Genomic DNA, 22540 nt, shown 5'->3' with positions numbered 1-22540 from the left:
CCACTGATTATAAGATGCATTCTGATTTTAGAATTATCTGTGGAAAAATGTATCTTAGAATTGACAAAATCTGAAAATACAATATGCAAGTTTCTTTGGGATTTTATTTTGCTTTCTTTCAAAATAAATTTCAAGTAGTTTATAATTACTGAACAAAAAGTTAAAAATAAAAATAGGATAGGATATCATAGATGTCATTGGGCACCCAGATTGAGTCTTTTTCTTTTTTATTAGACACTGAATTTAGATGAGATCCTTAGTACCTAAAGCAAAATAAATAAGCCTAATTGATTTAAACATGAATTTAAAATGCTGTGACTTGGCTCATTATAAGTATATTTTAAGAAGAAGAATTCACTTCTTATAAGATTAATATCTCCCATCTATTATGATTTGAAAAATAAGCTAACAGGAATCTCTGCCAACTGAGTGAACATCCATGGTCAAATCTCCTTTTTCCTTTAATTTTATCCCGAATATTTGGAGGTTTTGGAAACTCTGTGCCATTAAAACAGCAAGCAAAAAACTACTTCATGTAAACTGTGCTGTAAGGGACCCTATAGTTTTTCTTGGGAAATAACAGAAGTTCCTCACAATAACATAATACCACATTTTTATTTAAGTTCAAACACTTGGTCTCAAGAAGTTCTTTTTTTTTTTTTTTTTTTTTTTTTAACGTGGCTCCTCAGCAGTTTAACCCTTTATTTTTGAAAATTTTTTCCCCAGATGACTATTCGACAAAGAATTATTGAAATATGTCACAAATAGTTGCCATGATTTTGTTTTGTCATTTTTGATGTGCTTGTATTAACAGTCTTTTGATCATAGGTATGTTCATAATGGAGGATGACCGGTTTGGAAGCAGCTCTACCAGTACATTTTTTCTTGACATCAATGAAGATACAGAACCAGCATTTTATGATCGACCTGGACCTATAAAGGATAAAAATTCATTCCCTTTCTTTGCTTCTAGTAAACTTGTGAAGAATCGTATCTTAAATTCACTTACTTTGCCTAATAAAAAACATCGCAGTAGCAGTGATCCGAAAGGAGGGAAACTGTCATCTGAAAATAAGGCAAACAACAGGCGGATCAGAACGCTTACGGAGCCCAGTGTTGACTTTAATCATAGTGATGATTTCACACCCATATCCACAGTACAGAAAACATTACAATTAGAAACTTCATTTGTTGGGAATAAGCACATTGAAGACACTGGTAGTACTCCAAGTATTGGAGAGAATGACTTAAAATTCACCAAGAGTCTTGGTACAGAGAATCACAGAGAAAACACAAGCCGAGAGAGATTAGTTGTAGAAAGTTCAACAAGCTCACAAATGAAGATACGTAGCCAAAGTTTTAATACAGACACTACAACAAGTGGCATAAGTTCAATGAGTTCAAGTCCTTCACGAGAGACAGTAGGTGTTGATGCTACAACTGTGGACACAGACTGTGGAAGTATGAGTACTGTGGTAAGTACTAAAACTGTTAAGACAAGCCACTATTTGACGCCACAGTCTAACCATCTGTCTCTCTCCAAATCAAACTCAGTGTCCCTGGTGCCTCCAGGTTCTTCTCATACACTTCCTAGAAGAGCACAGTCCCTTAAAGCACCCTCAATTGCTACGATTAAAAGTCTAGCAGATTGTAACTTTAGTTACACGAGTTCTAGAGATGCCTTTGGCTACGCTACGCTGAAAAGATTACAGCAACAAAGAATGCATCCATCCTTATCTCATTCTGAAGCTTTGGCATCTCCAGCAAAAGACGTGCTATTTACTGATACCATCACCATGAAGGCCAACAGTTTTGAGTCCAGGTTAACACCAAGCAGGTGAGCAAATACACATTTAATGAACAATTATGGTTGCATTTTAACAGACTTAAATGGAAAGCATTAGTAGACAGGTTTTACATCTACATAAGCCTCAGAACTGACCAATTATAATTGCTTACTATGGTAGGCTATAAGCTCCTAGTTACCCGATATGATTTGAAATGGATTCTTGCAGCTGCGAGGGGGGAAAAGAAATTCTTTTAGGCCCTGAAAATAAACATACATGGTTTGCAAGGACACACAAGTCACAAGCTTTTTTTTATTTCTCGCTTCTGCAAGGATCGATTTTAAAAAGAAGCATGTCGGGGGAATCAGGAGCTTAAGACCTACAATAACAAACAACTTTTTCAGGTAGGTCAATTTAAGGCTCCAAAAGTTGACCTTTATTTTTACTATATTTTCTAACTACAAATTTTAGTAAAATTCTCAGTTTGTCTTAAGTAGCTGTGATTATATAGTAGGAACCTAACAAACATTACATGAATTACTTGGCCCTCAGAATTCAGCAGTAGCAGTTTGTCTATGCTCAAGAACTATTATTAGGGAATTTCTATGCCATGTCTAAAGACTGTGACCAAGTCGATCAAAATAAATAATTTGATTTTACCTTTAAAATATATGAAATGTAAAATTTGTTGCAAAGATTTCTATACCTATTTTTTTTTTAAAGATTTTATTTATTTATTTGACAGAGAGAGACATAGCGAGAGAGAGTGAACACAAGCAGAGAGGAGTGGGAGAGAGGGAGAAGCAGGCTTCCTGTTGAGCAGGGAGCCTGATGCAGGACTCTATCCCAGGACCCTGGCATCATGACCCGAGCCAAAGGCAGATGCTTAACAACTGAGCCGCCCAGGCACCCCTGTTTTGTTGGGTTTTTTGGGCCAAATACTTAAAAAAATTTACTTCATTTTTGGTTATTAATTCCCATTTATTTAAATGGATTAATATTTGTGAAATACCGAGAATAATGCTTGACACATATCATCATCATTGGCATTATGGGTAGTTATTTCTTTATGTAACCCATTTGGGTTTTATAGAACCAAATTCTTAATAATATTAATAGTAATAATAATATTAATAATATTCTTAATATTTCAGTAATGCTAATGCACTTAGTAGAAGGGGTTCCTTTGTAGCAGATAATAAATTATACCCTGTTTGATAGAATTTTATAAATTATGCAATAATGTCTCATACAGAAACTTACCCATCTTTGACAGCCTCACCAATTCAGAACAAAGATAGGCAGATCTCTTAATAGCTCACTACTCTAAATCTATCAGTAAGGTTCATGAATTGTGTTCAGAAGAGGTACCTCCAACACATAGTCAAAGTTGATACTTATTCTAACAAGCTTGGATATCAGGTTTTTAGGCCTATAGGAGCAACAATTAGAAGCTTCTGATTGGTAGGAACACTATAACGGGAAAGGACAGCTGATAAAATTGGTAGCAAAGAAGGAAGCTTTTGTAGTACAACAAAAAATTTAAAAACTCAAAAGGTCACTGCACAGCCAGGGCCAGTAAGTAACCTAGCACAGCAAAATAAGCAGTAGAAGTAGTATTGTCATACAGCTCAGTAAAATAACCAAGGTGCTGTTAACTCTGAACCATTCAGTTAGGTTGATTATATCCTGTCAAAGCAGGCATTTCTGTTCAAATTGTTGAAGGCATAAAGAGAGATGCACTGTTCAAATATTCTGAAGAATAGACCAGAAAAGATAGCTACCCCCAGTCACTTATATCTTAACCAGTCTGGGTTCTTAGAATCTTATTTCCTGTATTCTCTGTTAGATCAGGAGAAAGTTATTTGGAAATTTTACTCCTGGATTAAAGATGAATGGATGTTTTTATTGGGAGGGAAAAAAAATAAAAACAAGAAAAAACAGGAGACAGGAACAGCTTGTACAGAGGCATAACGGCATAGCAGAACTTTATGTTTATCAAATCTTTCGTTTGTTTTTCAAATTGTATTTCGTACCTATTGTGTGTGTACCAGGTTCCACGGAGGAAAAAAGTCGTGTTGGCATTAGTGTTTCTGTTCCTACTTCTTACCTTTGGTTAGTTCAGAGAAAATGAAAGTGATGGAAGCTAACTACAAATTTACTTTAAGATAACAGTTTGGAATCTAGGCAAAGAAGGACTGTTGTTACTTGTTTTGTTTCCTTATAAAATTAAAAGGGTAAGCATGCAGATGCCTGTGGTATAATGGAGAGCCTGACACAGCAGTCTTAAAAATCATATCTCACTGAGCTATTTCCTTGGGACATGGTAGAACAAACACTGAAGTAGGAGTTCTTAATCCTAACTAATCCTGGCACTGAGTGAATGAACTTGAAACAACGTTTCATAAACTATGCCTTGATGTCTCATCTGCCTAGACTTCCAACAGCTTTGCAACACTTCATCAGCCCAGAACAAAACTAGGCAGACCTCAGTTGCTCACTGTTATGAATCTGTGTGGGAAGGTTCATGAATTTTGAAATATCTAGACCTTAGTTGCCTTATCTAAGAGAATTTGGACTAGATCAGTGGTTTTAAGCTTTTCAAATACTGCATTTTAACTAGAGAATCTCTTTCTTCACAAAAGCAATTCTGTGAAAACCTGGTTTGCAGAATAGATTAAAACGGAGCTAGTCGGTTGAAGTAAGGATTGGGAGGGCAAGTAATCCAATAATTCCTCCTTTCACCTTCAGTACTCCTTTGAAGTAAGAGTTCTGTGAAGTAAGAGAGGTTTAACAATATAATTTTAAAACCACTGACCCATTTTATGAAATTTGTCAATTTCAGTTAGTGGTTTTTACTATGATAATTTTTTTTTTTTTAAGATTTTTTTTTATTTGTCAGAGAGAGAAACACAAGCTGAGGGAGAAGCAGACTGCACTGAGCAAGGAGCTCTGTGTGGGACCCTGGGATCTGACCTGAACTAAAGGCAGACATTTAATTGACTGAGCCACCCAGGGATCCCCAGTATGATAATCTTAATAGTTACAATTTTAGAGGATTTCTTTTGTGTGCATTATTAAATAATTCCTTTTTAAATATCAGGCTACATTGTTACATTTTAAATGACTTGGGTTTCTCAATGCCAATGTACATTAACTGGAGCCTTGTGTAGTGCCTTGTGTATATGAAGCAAGTGCCTAATAAATATTTTAGCATGTATGTTGCATGAATAAGAAATCGGTATCTTATGGAAATAATCAGCATACCATATTTATTATGGAGTCACGAGCAAGGAGTGCATTGAGGAAGTATCGGTGCTTTAAATAAAAGTGCCTTGTAATATTTACAAATGATAACATAATTGCTGTTTTGTGTCTTTCTGCTGTGTTACATAAATCTTATTCCTATAGCCATTAAAGTAATTACCACACAAAGGATGATAATTGTTCTTATTTTTCATAAAAATAATGTTAAATGCCCTTGGTTGTATGATAGCAAATTTACTAGTTTGAAATGATTGTGAAGATAGTGTTTGGATCATACCTGTGACTTCTAGGGTCATTTTTTTTTTTTTTTTAAATTCTAGATACTAAAAGTTATCTTAATTGCCCACCTTTTCACTTTAACCTAGGAGGCCATTGTAGTTGTTTTTCATAACAGTCCCATTACGAATGTAAAATATCATTTTATAACAGCTAAATGATTCCAAGTGTTTATATGCTCCTAATAAAAAAGGTACCACTGTTTAGTACTTGGCTAGCTAAAAAGTTACAAAAATTATAATTTCTCTTTATGATAAATACTACAAATCAAGAAACTAATGCAAATGGGTTTTTTTATGGTTTTATAGGTTCATGAAAGCTTTAAGTTATGCTTCATTAGATAAAGAAGATTTATTAAGTCCTATTAATCAAAATACCCTGCAGCGATCCTCCTCAGTGAGGTCCATGGTGTCCAGTGCAACATATGGTAGTTCCGATGACTATATTGGTCTTGCTCTTCCAGTAGACATCAATGATATATTCCAGGTATCATGAATTCTGTATTCTTATTATTTCATATTGTATAACTGCTTACTAGAAATTACAATTTAGGTGATTACTATTTGGGGAGAAGATAATTATTTTTAAGGCAGTTTTGCTTAAAAACATTTTGTGATGAAAATTATTTCACGTTTCTCAACTGTTCTGTGCTTTTTTGAGGTGTATACCATTTGGTGGTATACACCATTCCAAGTCCCCAGAACATTATACTTCCTTCTCTTCCCATAGTAAAACAGCATCTTGTTTGATTTCTTTACCAGTATATTCTCTATAGGAGTTTAGTGAATTCTTACTTTGCTTTTTAATCACATTTGATTTATCCTTGTGTTTCTGTCTTTTTTTGTTTTTTGACATTGAACACAAAGTTGTGTAAGTTCGAGGTATACAGTATATTCCTTGTTTTTTGTTTTTTTGTTTTTTAATCCATGAACCTGTTTATCCTACATAGGACAGCCACATGTGTCCAGTAATACAAAGTTGTCCTAATCCCACGAGATACTCACAAATACCTATATGATACAGCACTAAAGAATCCACATTTGTTCAGGAGTCTAAAGACATTTTAGATAAATTCTAAAAGCAATTATTTTAATATTTATTTAAATTACTAAAAGTAGATGAAAACTTTAAGGATTATTTGTTATTTTATCAAGTTTTGGTAATTTAACCTCCTTTAGTGAACTTTTTGTTTTAAGTTCATGTGCTGTAGTAATTGTATTTAAATTGCATTTTGTTTAATTTTGCTAATTTCATAAAGTGAACTTCTTCATAATTGATGTGTTTTAGGTAAAGGATATTCCCTATTTCCAGACAAAAAACATACCTCCACACGATGATCGAGGTGCCAGAGTGTTTGCTCATGAGGCAGGAGGTAATGCATGGTTTTTGTTTTCATGAGACTCTTCTTTGTATTAAAAAGAAAATTCTTTTTAAAACAAAGTTGATGAAAAAGAAAATTTTTTCAGTAGGATGACATTAAAAATTCAGATATACTTACTTTTGGGTCAACTTAAAAATTATGCCAAAATAATTTTTTGAGTCAATTTAAAACTAAACCACAGTATATTTTTGTGAGGGACTGTAACTGTTCTACCCAGCCTCTCAAGAAGACAAAAACTAGATCATTTGATTCTATTTTTAAAAACGAATGCATGAAAAATTTGTGATTCTGATTCTCAAAGGTGTTTGGGGGAAAGGAGAGAGAGAAAAATGTACTTAAATATTACTTGATTCTCTTTATAATGAACAATAAGATTATAATGAATATATGCATGTTAGCCATAGGTTTAAAGCTTCATAATCTTGTTTTTTTTTAGTACCTCTTTAGACTCAGAATTATTACATTTTTTTATAGAGTTACTGAGAATAATTGAAATTATGTCTTAATTGTATGATTTTAGTTTTCCATTTTCATTTAAAATTTTATATTAAAGTAATATAAGCTTATCTGCTAACTTTATTTTCCTAATTTTAAGCAAATCACTCTTTTTTTCTCCCCAGTTAAAGTTAAGATTTTGAGTCATAAAAAGAGTTCTGGTTTTCTTTGCTTATATTCCTTTAAAAATTCATGTAGTTCGAGACATCTTGAAAAGAGGTGTCATTGATACTATCTTTATCAGATTTTGTTTCATATTTACTTATGCACAGGTCTTCCATCTGGAACTGGAGGTCTTGTAAAAAACTCTTTTCACTTGCTACGACAGCAGATGAGTCTTACAGAAATAATGAATTCAATCCATTCAGATGCTTCTCTGTTTTTAGAAAGTACAGAAGACACTGGATTACAGGAGCATACAGATGATAACTGCCTTTATTGCGTCTGTATCGAAATTCTGGGTTTTCAGCCCAGTAATCAACTAAGTGCAATATGCAGTCATTCAGGTAAGTGATTATGTCCTTCTCTACCTAATTTGAATGTGCTCCAGTCACAAGCCATGTCCCACTTCTGTTGACCATCCCTCTTAATTCAGTTCTTACTACTTCAGCCTTAGTTCAGTCACTCAGCATTTCCCTATTAGAAGATTGGAGGTTAGTGTTTTGTCTCCAGTTTTGGCCCCTTCCAATTCATCTTTCATAGTCTTCCCTGGGATTAGTCTGTTGACAGTTCTTTACTGGCTATTCATGCCCACCACACAAGATCACACAAGATTCTTTGTGTGATATATTGTCTTTTTTTCCCCCATTGGACTATTATTAACATAAAATGTTACATTAGTTTCAGATGTACAGTATGATGATTCAGCAATTCTGTTTTTCTTCTCTTTAAATTATTTTTTAATTCCAGCATAATTAACTTACAGTGTTCTATTTGTTTCAGGTATACAGTATAGTGAGTCATTAATTCTGTATATCATCAAGATAAATGTGTTCTTGATCCTCTTTATCTCTTTCACCCATGGCCCTACCCACCTCTCTTCTGGCAGTCACCATTTTGTTTGCTGTGTTCCAGAGTCTCTTTTATTTGTGTTTCTTTGTTTGCTTGTTTTATTAAATTCTACATATGAGTGAAATCATAGGGTATTTGTCTTTTCTGATGACTTCAGTTAACACTATTCTCTCTAGGTCCATCCATCCGGTGCTGTTGCAAATGGCAAAATACCATTCTTTTTTATAGCCAAGTAATACTCTATTGCATTTCTATACCACATCTTTAGCCAGTCACTATGAAAACTCACTTGGGTATTCCGTATCTTGGCCTTTGTAAATAATGCTGCAGTAAACATAGGAATGTATGTTAGTGTTTTTGTTTTCTTTGAGTAAATTCCCAGTATAACTGGATCATGTGGTATTTCCATTTTTAATCTTTTTTTCAGGAATTTCCATACTGTTTTCTACAGTGGCTGTAAAGGGCATTCTCATCAGCAGCGCATGAGGGTTCCTTTTTCTCCACATCCTCACCTGCAGTTGTTGTTTTTTTGTGTTTTGATTTTAGCCATTCTAAGAGATGTGAAATGGTATCTCGTTGTAGTTTTGATTTGCATTTCCCTGATGATGAATGATGTTGAGCATCTTTTCATGTGTCTGCTGGCCATCTGTATGCCTTCTTTGTAAAAATGTACAGGTCCTCTGCTCATTTTTAATTGGATTATTTGTTTTTTTGGTTTTGAGTTATATAAGTTCTTCATATAGTTTGGATTTTAAGCCATTATTGCATATGTCACTTACAGATGTCTTCTCCCATTCAGTAGGTTAACTTACTCTTTTGTTGATGGTTTTCTTTGCTTAAAAATAAAAGTCTTTTTATTTTAGTGTAGTCCCAGTAATTTTTAAATTTTTGTTTCCCTTTTGTTTCCCTTGCCTTAGGAGGCGTATCTGGAGAAATGTTCCCATAGCTAATGTCAAAGAAATTAGTACCTGTTATTTTCTCTTAAGGGTTCTGTGGTTTCAGGTCTTACCTTGGGTCTTCAATCCATTTTGAATTTACTTTTGTGTGTGGTGTGAAAGTGGAATGAAAGTGGTCCAGTTTCATTCTTTTGCATGTAGCTGTCCAGTATTTCCAGCACCATCTGTTAATAAAATTATCTTTCCCCCCTTGTACAATCTGGCCCCCTTGTATAATTTGTCTTAGGCTCATTGACCAAGTAAGTGTGGGTTTATTTCAGGCCTCTCTCTGCTCTGTACCAGTGATCTGTGAGTCTATTTTTGTGCCAGTACCGTACTGTTTTGATTATTTCAGCTTTGTATTATATCTTGAAATTTATAAGATTACTTGGCTATTTGAGGTATTTCACCATTCCATATAAATTTTAGTATTAGTCTCGTTCTGTGAAAAATACTGTTGCTGTTTTGATAGGATTGCATTAAATCTGAAGGTTGTTTTGGGTAGTATGGTTGTGCTATCAGTAGTGGTTCTTCTAATCCATGAACATAGATTATCTCTCCTTTTGTTTGTGTCATCTTCAGTTTCTTTCATCAGTGTTTTGAAGTTTTCAGAATATAGGTCTTTTCCTCGGTTAATTTTTTTCTCCAGATATTTTCTTATTTTTGGTACAGTCGTAAATGGAATTGTTTTCTTAATTTCTCTTTCTGCTACCTCATTAGTAGTGTATAGGAATGCAACAGATTTCTTTGTATTTCATAATTCCAGGCATGAAAAATGTGTTTCCCTGCTATTCCCTCTTCCCCTGCCCCCCATATAGAAACTAACATACAGTCCCTTTGACTGGTCCACCTCATCCTGGATGTCAGTATTTTACACGTGAAGCTGTCCTTCACTGTCTAAGTCAGATGTTCACATTCTTTCGTCTTTACTCTCATTGTCCTTTGTACATGGATCTCTTATAATCAATATTGGTCATTATTATTTTCCCCCTTCCACTCATTAAGTTCTTTCAGTGTATGGACTGTCAAGTCTTTTCATTTTTATATTTCTAATACCTACCTACATACCACTTTGTAGTAGACAGTATGTTTTTGGTGAGAGCAGATCCAGATTGAGCTATCTTATAGATACAACAAATGCCATATGCAGATCTTCCCCAACTCATGATGGAGTTACATCCCGATAAACCCATCCTAAGTTGAAAAAAATCACAAGTCAAATGCATTTAAAAGTCAGGAAACAACAGATGTTGGTGAGGGTGCAAAGAAAGGGGAACCCTCCTACACTGTTGGTGGGAATGCAAGCTGGTGCAGCCACTCTGGAAAACAGCATGGAGGTTCCTCAAAAAGCTCAAAATAGAGCTACCTTATGACCCAGCAGTCGCACTACTGGGTATTTACCCTAAAGATAAAATGATCTGAAGGGGCATGTACACCCAAATGGAAGTTGGAAGTTTATAACAGCAGCGTCTGCAATAGCCAAACTATGGAAGGAGCCTAGACGTCCATCAACAGATGAATGGATTAAGAAGATGTGGTGTATATATATACAATGGAATACGATGCAGCCATCAAGAAATGAAATCTTGCCATTTGCAATGACGTGGATGGAACTGGAGGGTATTATGCTGAGCGAAATAAGTCAATCAGAGAAAGACAGTTATGATCTCTCTGATATGAGGAATTTGAGAGGCAGGGCAAGGAATTTGGGAGGTAGGGAAGGAAAAAACTGAGAAAAGATGGGATTGGGAGGGAGACAAACCGTAAGAGACTCAATCTCACAAAATAAACAGGGTTGCTAGGGGGTAGGAGGGTAGGGAGAGAGTGGTTGGGTTATGGACATTAGGGAGGGTATGTGCTGTGAAATGTGTAAGCCTGATGATTTACAGACCTGTACCCCTGACACAAATAATACATCATATGTTAATAAAAATAATTTAAAAATGCATTTAATATACCTAAGCTACCAAGCATTATAGGTTAGTCTATCTTAACCTGCTCAGAACATTTTCATTAGCCTATAGGTGGGCAAAATCATCAACACAAAGTTTATTTTATAAAGTGTTGGCTCTCTCATGTAATTGATTAAATACTGTACTGAAGTGATAAACAGAATAGGTGTTTGGGAACAGAACGGTTGTAGTGTATTGACTGTTTACCCTCATGATCGTATGGCTGATTGGGAACTGTGGCTCACTGTCACTGTCCAGTGTCACAAGAGAGGATCGTACCACACATCACTATCCAGGAAAATTTCCAAATTTCAAAATTTGAAGCAATAGAGTTTCTACTGAACGTGTATCATTTTTGCGCCATTGTAAAGTCCAACCATCATAAGTTGGGCAACATGTATATTAGCAACTTCCAACTAATAGGTGTTTGTATATGTGTTTAAAGTGTTTCCATGGGTACCTTTTCTTGGTGAGTATCACTTAGCCATGCTCAGAAAAACCTAGTGATATCAAAGTTCTCTGAGTCACTCTTCTAAAATTTTCCTTGGTGTTCTGATTAAGAGCTTTCCAACTGATGGGTTATATAGCATGCTGATGCACCACAGACAGGATATGGGTGTGCTGAAATCATTAATTCCCTCCATGTTTCCATGCCTCTGGGGCCTGGGTTTGGACAGACCCTTGGACTAGGCATTTTACACTGTGAACAGCCCTGTCCAGGGCTCCGAAATGTAATTATTGTCATTTCCTGTGAGTGAGAAGTTTGGGCAGTATTGTTCTGATGTATTGCACACTGTAAAAAATAATGTGTTTTAAGTCATTCTGACTCCCATCATTTATGATGTTTTTAGTTTATGCTTCATTAGTATACTTATTCATCAGCTACTTAGGAAGTACTTACTATGGACTTGACTTTACTGTTTTCTACTTATTTTATCAAATAAGAAATAGGGAAACCACCTTTCATGTACCTGGTCACAAGATAGCTAATTCTGTTGTAATCCATTTGTGACCTGTTGTGGGGAGAGTGATCAGGCAGAGCATCATGAGGTTTGGGACTTGCGAAAGACGTGCTGCAGACGGAAAGGCGCTCACCTTGGAAGCCATAAGAGCCTCTCAGCTGGTTGGCCAGTGATAAGATGTGTTAGAGTAAGAAGCAGTAGGGGAAGAATAGCTCTGAATTGGGAAATGATTACAGTTTACTACTGATATCCATCTTAGAAGTGTGAAGGGAGGAAGGCCAAATGGTTAAAAAGTTGCCAAACCTTCATTCATTCATGCCCTCAACATAATATTTATTATGCTACTGCCATGGGTCAGGCATTAAACTAGATGCCAGGAAAAATTTGTGAGAGGGAAAAGTAAAAAACAAAACACATAAACACTGTTCTTGCACTCTTTGAGCTTTCAGTGGGGAAAGAAATGGGTGAATGGATTGATCACTTGATCAGTCGAGTATGTGAATATATGTGAATCAAATATGTGCATATAGTACTGCATTTGTAACAAGTGCCGTCAAGAATAGGTACATGGTATCAGCAAGGGAATATAACCAAGTAGGCAGGTCAAAAAAGAGATTTCTGAAGAAGTTACTATTGAGCTATGATGTAAAGAATGAATAGAAGCTAAAAAAGGTAAAGATGGAATATAGAAAATTTAAAGACAGAGTGAACAGCCTAAGCAATCGTTTTCTCTCATGAGAGCATGCATGGAGAGTAGTAGGGACCAAAAAGACATCTGTGTGAGTAAAACCTAGACAGAGGGAAGGAGGTATATGATCAGCCTGGAGAGATGGGCAGAGAGCAGGTCCTGCAGAACTCTTGGTACCTCAAGTATGGCCAGCATACTAGCAGCATCAGCATCACCTGAGAGCTTGTCAGAAATGCAGAATCTCAAACTCCACGCTATGCGCAGAATTAGAATCTGCACTTCCATGAGACTCCCAGGTTGTTCACATGCATAATAAAGTTTGAGAAGCATTTCTGTAGGCCATATCGAGGATTTTGTTTATCAGGAAGAAGACTTCCATATTGTCCATGGCAGATGACTAAAAAATAATCCCTGTGCTATTTAATGATCATTTTAAAGGAACATCTAGACTTGAACATAAGACATTTCTTTGTCTAAAACTTCTAGTCTGGTGGTAATGGTTCAGAAATTTAAAGCTCAGAGGAAAGGCTGTTGGAATAAGATATCTGGTAACACTGTATTCTGCATCTGCCACCTTCATAGATTTTTATGTATTGTATGGTTCTAGTGTGCCTAGAGGAATGTTTTTTTTTTGTTTGTTCGTTTTTGGTTTTGTTTTTGTTTTTTGTTTTTCTTAATGAGAATGCTTGACATGTTCAGAGATAGGACCTGATTCTGACGGGTTAGAAATGCTAGGAGTCATGGTAGGTTAAAAGTGAGGCTGAAATAGTTTATAACTTTCCAGAAACATGTTGACTGAATGAATGACCTTTCTTACTGTTCCTTGTGCTGAAATACTTTGACATCATAGTCCCTGGGTAGCATATCTACTGATTCTAAAATATATTCATCTCTTATCTGGTTATTCAGCACTACTGTTTTTTATTTTTTTTAATATTATTATTTTTTTAAAGATTTTATTTATTTATTTGACAGAGATCACCCAAGTAGGCAGAGAGGCAGGCAGAGAGAGAGAAGAGGAAGCAGGCTCCCTGCTGAGTAGAGAGGCCGATATGGGGCTTGATCCCAGGACCCTGGGATCATGACCCAAGCCGAAGGCAGAGGCTTTAACCCACTGAGCTACCCAGGCGCTCCCATTACTGTTTTTTTTTTTTTCAAAGATTTTATTTATTTATTTGACAGAGAGAAATCACAAGTAGTCGGAGAGGCAGGCAGAGAGAGAGAGAGGGAAGCAGGCTCCCTGCTGAGCAGAGAGCCCGATGCGGGACTCGATCCCAGGACCCTGAGATCATGACCTGAGCCGAAGGCAGCGGCCTAACCCACTGAGCCACCCAGGCGCCCCCCCATTACTGTTTTTTAAATACATCTTCAGTTCTCAGATTTTTGGCCTAAGTTTTATTTTTTAAATCAATGAGTGATTAAATAGCATGTGTTACTTTTAAGTGCCTGAAAGGCACATGATTTCCGTAATAAGCAAAATTTTAAAACTATGCTAAATTCATAGATCATCTATTCCAAGGAACCAAAGCATTTTCTACTTACTATTTTATAAATTATCATCATAGGAAGTGTTTAGAGGTGTGGTGAAAGGGTCATATCTCTTCAAAGGAAAACAACATTGGGAGAGATTGACATCGGTTTGGTTTCTTGGGTTTTAAAAATAGAGCTTTTTTTATTCTCTACTGTGACAACATGCTATAGTAGAAAGAGTACTGAACCATCTGTCAAAAGCTCTTACCTTCTGGCTGAGTTGTATCTCCTCTCTCTGAATCTTTCTTCTTTCGTGAGATAAAAACTTCAATTAATTTCCAGTATTTCTTATAGTACCAAGGTTGTATGACTATAGGTTGCCCAGTGTTACTCTCTATAAGAATAGCCAAAGACTTCCTGATGGTGTCCATTTGCTCTAATCATTGTAAGTGCTCAGGAGAATTTTAAATCAAAAAAGTTAATGTCAGTTTAACAATACTGAGATATTTGGTTGACTTCAAAATCCCATCTAGGAGTACCTTAGCAATGCATGGGTAGTGTAGTAAATTTAATTCTAAGGAATGAACTGATAAGCTCAGGGAAGTGTAATTCTTATATTGGTAATTATTAAATGGGGAGAAAAGTCACAGAATAAGAAATATAACATAATCCCACTTACACACCCAAAGAACCAGAAAAACAAAGTTAAAGTAGCAAAAGATCTTAAAAGATAGAAATGTTGGGGGTGCCTGGGTGGCTCATTGGTTAAATGTCTACCTTCAGCTCAGTTCATGATTTCAGAGTCCTGGGATCAAGCCCTACATCGGGCTCTCTGCTCATCAGGGAGTCAGCCTTTCCCTCTTTCTCTCCTTCTGTGTCCTCTCTGTCTCAAGTAAATAAATAAAACCTTAAAAAATACACACACACGCACATATGTGTGTGTGTGTCAAACTTTGAACTGTATTTCCCTTTGGAGAGGTATTTATTGTGTGGGTGGGAATATGGGATGGGGTAGATAAGATATATTTCTTTTTTTTTTTTTTTAAGATTTTATTTATTCATTTGACAGAGATCACAAGTAGGCAGAGAGGCAGGCAGAGAGAGAGAGAGGGAAGCAGGCTCCCTGCTGAGCAGAGAGCCCCATGCGGGACTCGATCCCAAACCCTGAGATCATGACCTGAGCCGAAGGCAGCGGCTTACCCCTCTGAGCCACCCAGGCGCCCGATAAGATATATTTCTGTTTTATTCTATGTACATCTTTTATTTGAATTCTTTAATCATATATTCATATATTTTGTAATTTAGGAAAATAAAATTCGTGTATAAATGTCTCTAGAATTCAACAAATTTCACTATCTGAGCAGTACAAATTTACTTTAGAAGATCATCATGGAAAATAATTGTTGAAACCTGGAAAGAAATCATAAGAAACCTACTCCTCTGTGGTATATAATGAAGCATAGGAATTAAACCATTATGATACCTTAATAGAAATAACTGATTTTTTTCTTCAGACCTTCAAGACATTCCATATTCTGACTGGTGTGAGCAGACGATCCATAATCCCTTAGAAGTGGTTCCTTCTAAGTTTTCGGGGATTTCTGGATGCAGTGATGGAGTGTCTCAAGAAGGCTCAGCCAGCAGCACCAAAAGCACAGAACTGCTGCTAGGTTAGTTTGCAGATTTACATCCAAGCATTGTTAATAAAACCATACTTAGTTTTGTTGTTGTTGATAAGTATTAGAAATTATCTCAAAACTACAAGTCAGTTTTATTCAGGTGTACTTAGCCAACTGTTAGAGCTACTCTTGGGTATCCTTTTAGCCTTCCTCTTGCATTAGAATTTTTATCCCAAAATGATTGACAGATTAGGTGCAATTTATCTCAGTTTGAGATCTTTAGGTAAGATTTAAAGAATCTCACAAGTTGCAATCATTTTCTATTATGATAAAGATAGAATATTTTCATCTTTTTTTTAGGTGTTAAAACAATTCCAGATGATACACCAATGTGCCGTATACTCCTTCGCAAAGAAGTCTTGAGATTAGTCATTAATTTGAGTAGTTCAGTATCAACTAAATGTCATGAAACTGGCCTTTTAACGTAAGTAAACTATAAACATGGCTATTCTTTGTTCTGCTTTTTAGGGTGAAAAAGATCCTTGAAATACTTCAAAAGTTAGACTAATTAGCTTACATCAGTAGTTCTGCATGGTATATCTGTGTGAGGCTAGATTTTCTTCACATACTTCAACCAAAATAACGTATGGTCAAAGATTGAACACAGAAATAAGTATGTGAATCCAGCTATCTTCCATTAAGCTGGACTTTAAAGAGATCTGAAAAAATGTAAAATACCACTCCTCTCACATTTTTGGTTTTAAAAAAATTATTTTTCATTAAAATGTAAATATTTATGGAGTACCTGGGTGGCTCAGTCAGGCATCCGACTCTTCATTTTGGCTCAGGTCATGATCTCAGATCGAACCCCATTTTGGGCTCTACCCTCAGGGCAGTCTGCTTGGGATCCACCTTCTTCTTGTCCGCCCGCAACCCAAACACCCCCACCCTTGCTTGCTCACTCTCTCAAAAAAAAACAAACGAAAAAACAAACAAACAAACAAAAATATATATATACACACACATTTATGTTAACACATAATGGGTTTGTTTTTCAAATGAATTAAAACATATTTTGAAGTTTTCTCAATTTTAATTTCTAGTATGGTAATTAGCAATGGCCAAGGCCCACAGAAAATAAGCTTTTGGGGGGGTCTTCTTTAATTTTTAAGAAAGTATGAGAATCCTGAGAGTGAACAGTTTGAGAAAGGCGGCCTACACAAAAATAAGTGATATTTTCTTGGTTTAATTTTATCCCTAATTTTCCTCTTTTCTTGTAATAAAAGTTGCAAGATTTTAATTTTTTCTCCCCTAAATCATAGCAACACAATAAAGGAAAATTCAGATTGAACTATGACCATCATTGATCTATGCTATTAAAAGTAGTGCGGTCCCCCAAAGAAATGCAGCTCAGAGTCTCCTGTGGATCTTTTAAAAGAACTGTAACTCAGATGCTAGGGTCCCCCTGCAGACCTCCTGGCCAGAGGCTCCAACAATAGTGGGTCCTTAGCCTGTGTGTTACCCCAGTGCCACCCTACCCCCGCTTCTGGGATGCTATCTTAGCTAAAAGCCAGTTTTGGAAGGTAGAAAGATACAAAGAGCCCAGTCAAGGATATTTTAAACTTAATTTTGAAAATAGTTTAGTCATCTTAGGCTGATAAATAAGTTTTGCCATTTCTCATGCTACTGAAAAAGAATATTTCTGACTCTCTTAATCATCTTAAGAAATAACCCCAAACTTAAAATATCTCCTTAAAGTTTGAGGTAGAAATATTTAATATTTTATATTCTTATGCCATCATTCCAAATATACCATCTGATCAATGTCTGGAGGAAAAAAATATTTAAAAAGTGGTATTTTGGAAGGAAAAATAGTAAGTCATTATTAATAGTTTTAATCACACCATCATCTTTTCTTTGGTTTTAGAATTAAAGAGAAGTATCCTCAAACATTTGATGACATCTGCCTTTACTCTGAGGTTTCCCATTTGCTCTCACACTGCACATTTAGACTTCCATGTCGGAGGTTCATACAAGAATTATTTCAAGATGTACAGTTTTTACAAGTAAGTAAGATTTGTATTTCTGAAATTTAACTTTCAAGAATAATTCTGTGTTTGGGGTTAAGAGAGAGATTCCATCTGTCAATAACACTAGAAGGTCATTCACAGTTCACCACTTCTTTCCTAGATGCATGAAGAAGCAGAGGCTGTGCTGGCAACACCACCAAAGCAACCTATAGTTGATACATCTGCTGAATCCTGACCTCATGGTTATGATGTATATAGATGAATGCTATATATATTCATATTTGTGGATTTCCTAAAAGCCTCAGAAAATGCTGGCTGACTGGGCAGCAAAGACAGGAGTATCTTCTGTTCCAGCCATTACTGGTACACGCACAGTTGGAACCGCAGACTTCCCTAACCAAAACAACTTCCTCTTTTCTCTGTTGAACCCTCTGGGGGTTCATTGCTCAATTACCACAGTTTTACGAGTTTTAGTTTCCATAATATGCAAGAGCCAAGCACTGAATACCTACATAGGTGTTTTCTATTTTTTCATTTTAAGAGCATAATAACAGTGGAACAATAATAGGATATCCAGAAGCACCCTTCACACAGTTATTTCTGAATTCTTTTTTTAGGATAAATATAAAGATGCCTTGTTTGTTAACTAACTCCTGGAAACCAGGAATCAGTGTCTCTGAGGCTACACCCTGTCCCACAGTGGGGTGTGCTGTAACTGCTGGTATTAGAGGGGGAACTTCGGCCCTTCCACATTTTTCTTAATATTTGTAACACTACTTCAGAGGTTTGTAACCTCAAAGCAAAAGAAGAGCCTCAACAACCCAGGACTTGTAAGTTATTTTTATGTTACTAGACTTGCAAACAGTTTTGTTTTCTGTCTCTTCAGTTTTGTGGCAGTGTGTTAGTATAGGTTATTTGAACCAATTAAGGTTTTTCACTACAGTTCTTGATTCAAATCAGAATGTCATTTTATAATTCAAAGTATTTCCCAGTTGTAAACGCACATGTTTTCAGTGGACTCCTCCTTTTCATCAACTTCCCATGTCACCATTTGAGACAGGAACTTGAACAAGTGCTATTAATTGAGACCTAAAACAAAAGAAAGCAGTAACACTTTGGATCCCTTGACAGAGAAGTTTGCCTTCGGTTTACACATTCCATGGGAAAAGAAGAGCCATATTTCCTTTTTAAAAAATCATAAATGCAACTTGAATTATGATTAAAAATTGTAGTGAAAAGCCTTAAGTACCAAATTTTAAAGCAGCAGTAATTTAATTATTTTCTATCAGTGTTCTTGTTTTGCACAAACTGAATGCAGTGATAGGTGAGTTTATCAGTACAGTCATTGCCTTTATCATATTTGTGAAGTTATTAAGTTGATGAGGGCAAGGTTTTGTTTATTTGTGTGTTTAATTTGTATATGTTTAAAGATATTTGGAAATCTTTACAGGAATTAAACATATATGCAAATTTGTATATAAAAATAGCATGGCCATCACCAGTAGAATGCTTGTAAATGAAAGGATTATCTTTTTTGAGGTCTATATATAAATAGAAAAAAATCCAGCTGGACTGATTAGGAACCTTTTTTTAATTCATTTGTTTATACCATTTTTACAGTTAACACATCAGCTTTGACACAGTCCTAGTACTTTGAGTAATATTTTCCCATAGTACAGATCCTTTTTATAACAGGCTTGTTCTTTGAGATCTCTGTAAAGAACCCTGTGAACTAGAAAACGTAACTCACAGAGATAGGTTTTTTTTTTTGTTTTTTTTGTTTGTTTGTTTGTTGTTTTTTTTGTTTTGGTTTTGGTTTTGTTTCTTTTTAATTTACTGGCACTGAAAGTTCCAACTGGGATGAAACATTTCATCTCACTTCGTAACACCTCTTCGACTGCACTTCAGTGAATTGTTCTTACATGCACTGTGTAGCAACTTACATTTATAACAAAGCAGATAAGGGCTGTAAGCTGCTGCTTATGTTAAAAAGTGGTTCTTCAGATTTTCTCTCATAAAATCCAAGTGAAAATAAAATATTTTTTTTTACTTTAATTTATCACTGAACCCAAGTGTTTATTTAAATGTTAACAGTACTATTAAGAACGTTGCCTGTCACCTTGGTCTTTGGTCTTGGATGACTAAAATGCCTTCCAGAGAACCAAATGTCAGAGTTACTAGACCAAATAGTGGTTAAAAACTCCAAAGGAGGTAATTTAGTAATCTTATTCATAATGGGGTTGACATATTTTAGACATTCATTTTAAACACTACCTCAGTTAATATAGAATATAAAATCTGTGGTTTAATCCCTCAAAAGTTAACAGTAATTCTTTGTCACACACACACACACGCACGCACGCACACAACTGTCCCCATCCTGGACCCCACTTCACTCATCCATCTTGAAATGAAGTCTCTGTTACTATTAGCCTGAACAGTTTGACTATTACCTTGAAAGACATGTATGTATACATTATAATAATTGTCTGTAGCACTTAGTTTGGAGAGACAAGAGTTTTGTGGTTATCAGTAATCTAAGAAAAAATGTCTGTACTTAAATGCATAGTGCTATTTGGTTTATCCATATTTCACTGACAGGTCTAATACGTTTTCAAGTACTCATCTGTATAAAGGTAGACTTTTATGATGAAAAATGCTCACATGCAGTGCCAAGTGATTAACTTAGTGTTTAAAAATATTAAATTATAGCAGAAAAGATTAGGAATGGTGTCAGTGGTAATAGAAATAATTGAAAAAATCATCTATAAATAATAGATACTACCAGACTATAAAATACCAAAATAATGTCAATACTGTAGTTTTTCAAGATTTTAGAATTAATCTTAGTCCTATAAATTTGTACTGTTGGTAATTATTGAACAATTTGGAGGAATTTGGGCAGTTGTGCTGGTTGTAAACTGTGAATATCTAATTGTAAAGTGAACTGTCATTTCTAATTGAAATTTTTTTTCAAGAACAGATTTCAGCTTCACATACTAAGTAAATACTGGTAAATAATAAGGAAATTAGAAATTAGTATTAATAATTAAATATGGTCTAAAATTTCTTATACTTTTATTTCCTATTTATGCCTAGGTAGATTTGAAGGGGTAAGTCTCCCTAATAAAAATTTTTCTAATAAAGATTAGTAGCATAAGTACATTCTGTAAGACAGCGACATTAAAAGAGGCTCTTTGGAGGGATATACATTCTTATACTAGTTATTCTAACATCATGTGTACAAGGTCTTTTGAAATGGTAGCTTTTTTAGCTCTTTTATCCAGAGCTTGAGATAATTAAAGTTGAGTTTTTCAGGGCATATTAAAGTGTTCAACAGTGAGGTTTCAATGCTTATTTAGATTTGTCTACTGCTCTTTATAAATTTTTTTTTTCATTCCATTCAGAGGATGCCTTTTATCCCCACATTAAAGCACAGATCATTGAGCAATAAAAACTAATCAAATTGTCATCCAAATTATAACTGTAGTTGTTTTTGCATGGTAAGAGTGAGGTGCTAATTTTGTGTGAGATTAGCTTTGTAAAACTACCTTGGGAAAAAGTCCTTTGGAGTTAAGGTTTTCCCCCTTTTGTTTTATGCTTCCAGTGTTGTCTAAAATTCACAGTCCATTAAACTTGGGAAAAAAGAAAAGGTAGAATTAACAGAGTTTTATGAGAAGAACTGATGAAATAAAAGAACATTTCAGGTTTTCCAAAATGTAAGTTGGGAAAGGTCTCCCTTGGCTCCCCATTCAGGAAATCCATTATCACAAGCTTAATTTCAAGAGTATCACTACAGTGAGAGTATCATTATAACAGTGTCCTAGTGAAATGGATAGCAGTGCTTATCAGACAATATTGAAATCTGTGAGAATCTTTCTAGGAACATTCTTTTTTTACTTTAAGTTCCAGGTTCCCAAAGTATTTCTCATTCATAGTAGGTTTTTATGACTCATGCAGGATGTGGCTCCCCCCTCCCCCCGCACTGGAGTATTTTTATAATGTAGGTGGATAGCTATGCCACAGCATGCAATAATTGCACATCTTGTTTTTCTTTACAAAATATTTAATTTGAAAAATATAATTTATGCCAAAAACTATACCTTGTAATTTTGCCACTAAATAGGTTGATTTAGCACAAAATACAAAGTCTTGGGGCAGAGCGGGGGAGAGATGAAAATTTTTCATAGATAATAGTTGAAAAATGCTCCTTTACTGGCCTGACAGAAACCCTGAAGCTGCATTGTAAAACAAATGGTGTAAATTAGTTTTGAAAAGTGGTAAGGGATTGTGAAAAAAATCTCAGACTTACTGCTCCCTAGCCACATGATATCCTTTTTTTATTTAGTAATAAGCTGCTACATATTTGGAGGTTCTGGTGTTTGTAGGTCACTGAACAGACATTGAAATCTGATTTATATTGTATAACTGTAACATAGAAGAAAAAGTATTTATATATTTTCCGTAAGAATATTTCATTGAGTTCTGTATAATTTAAAGAAGGTTTGTCCCCAAATGGTTTTGCTCACCTTGATTTTTTTTGTGTGTGTGGTTTTCTTGTTTTTGTATAATGTGTACAGTTTATGTCAAGGGCATTAAAAGCCTCCTGAAGCATAGTCTTATCAAAGGGATACATTGTTAATAAAATGTACTTAAAATTCTTAAAA

General features: G+C 35.2%; 1 protein-coding gene across 10 annotated transcripts in view; it reads left to right on the top strand.

Annotated features, from left to right (window-relative positions):
- The window catches only part of RICTOR (RPTOR independent companion of MTOR complex 2), a 129471-nt gene extending 106931 nt beyond the window's left edge, over positions 1-22540 (top strand). For 7 of the 10 annotated variants that reach the window (XM_004737978.3, XM_045079490.1, XM_045079492.1 and 4 more), the window contains 9 exons: positions 829-1837; positions 2120-2191; positions 5639-5816; positions 6618-6702; positions 7479-7712; positions 15739-15894; positions 16204-16327; positions 17771-17909; positions 18034-22540. In XM_004737978.3, the coding sequence (XP_004738035.1) occupies positions 829-1837; positions 2120-2191; positions 5639-5816; positions 6618-6702; positions 7479-7712; positions 15739-15894; positions 16204-16327; positions 17771-17909; positions 18034-18108 (2072 nt within the window). In that variant the 3' untranslated portion in view covers positions 18109-22540. The remainder of the gene's footprint in view (positions 1-828; positions 1838-2119; positions 2192-5638; positions 5817-6617; positions 6703-7478; positions 7713-15738; positions 15895-16203; positions 16328-17770; positions 17910-18033) is intronic. The other 3 variants (XM_004737980.3, XM_013051712.2, XM_004737979.3) reach the window with 3 other exon arrangements.

The sequence above is a fragment of the Mustela putorius genome, unplaced genomic scaffold (genome assembly GCF_011764305.1).
Source record: "Mustela putorius furo isolate JIRA1106 unplaced genomic scaffold, ASM1176430v1.1 tig00000407_pilon_pilon_pilon, whole genome shotgun sequence".
NCBI classification, from domain to species: Eukaryota; Metazoa; Chordata; class Mammalia; order Carnivora; family Mustelidae; genus Mustela; species Mustela putorius.
This window is presented reverse-complemented; position numbering and strand designations above follow the sequence as displayed.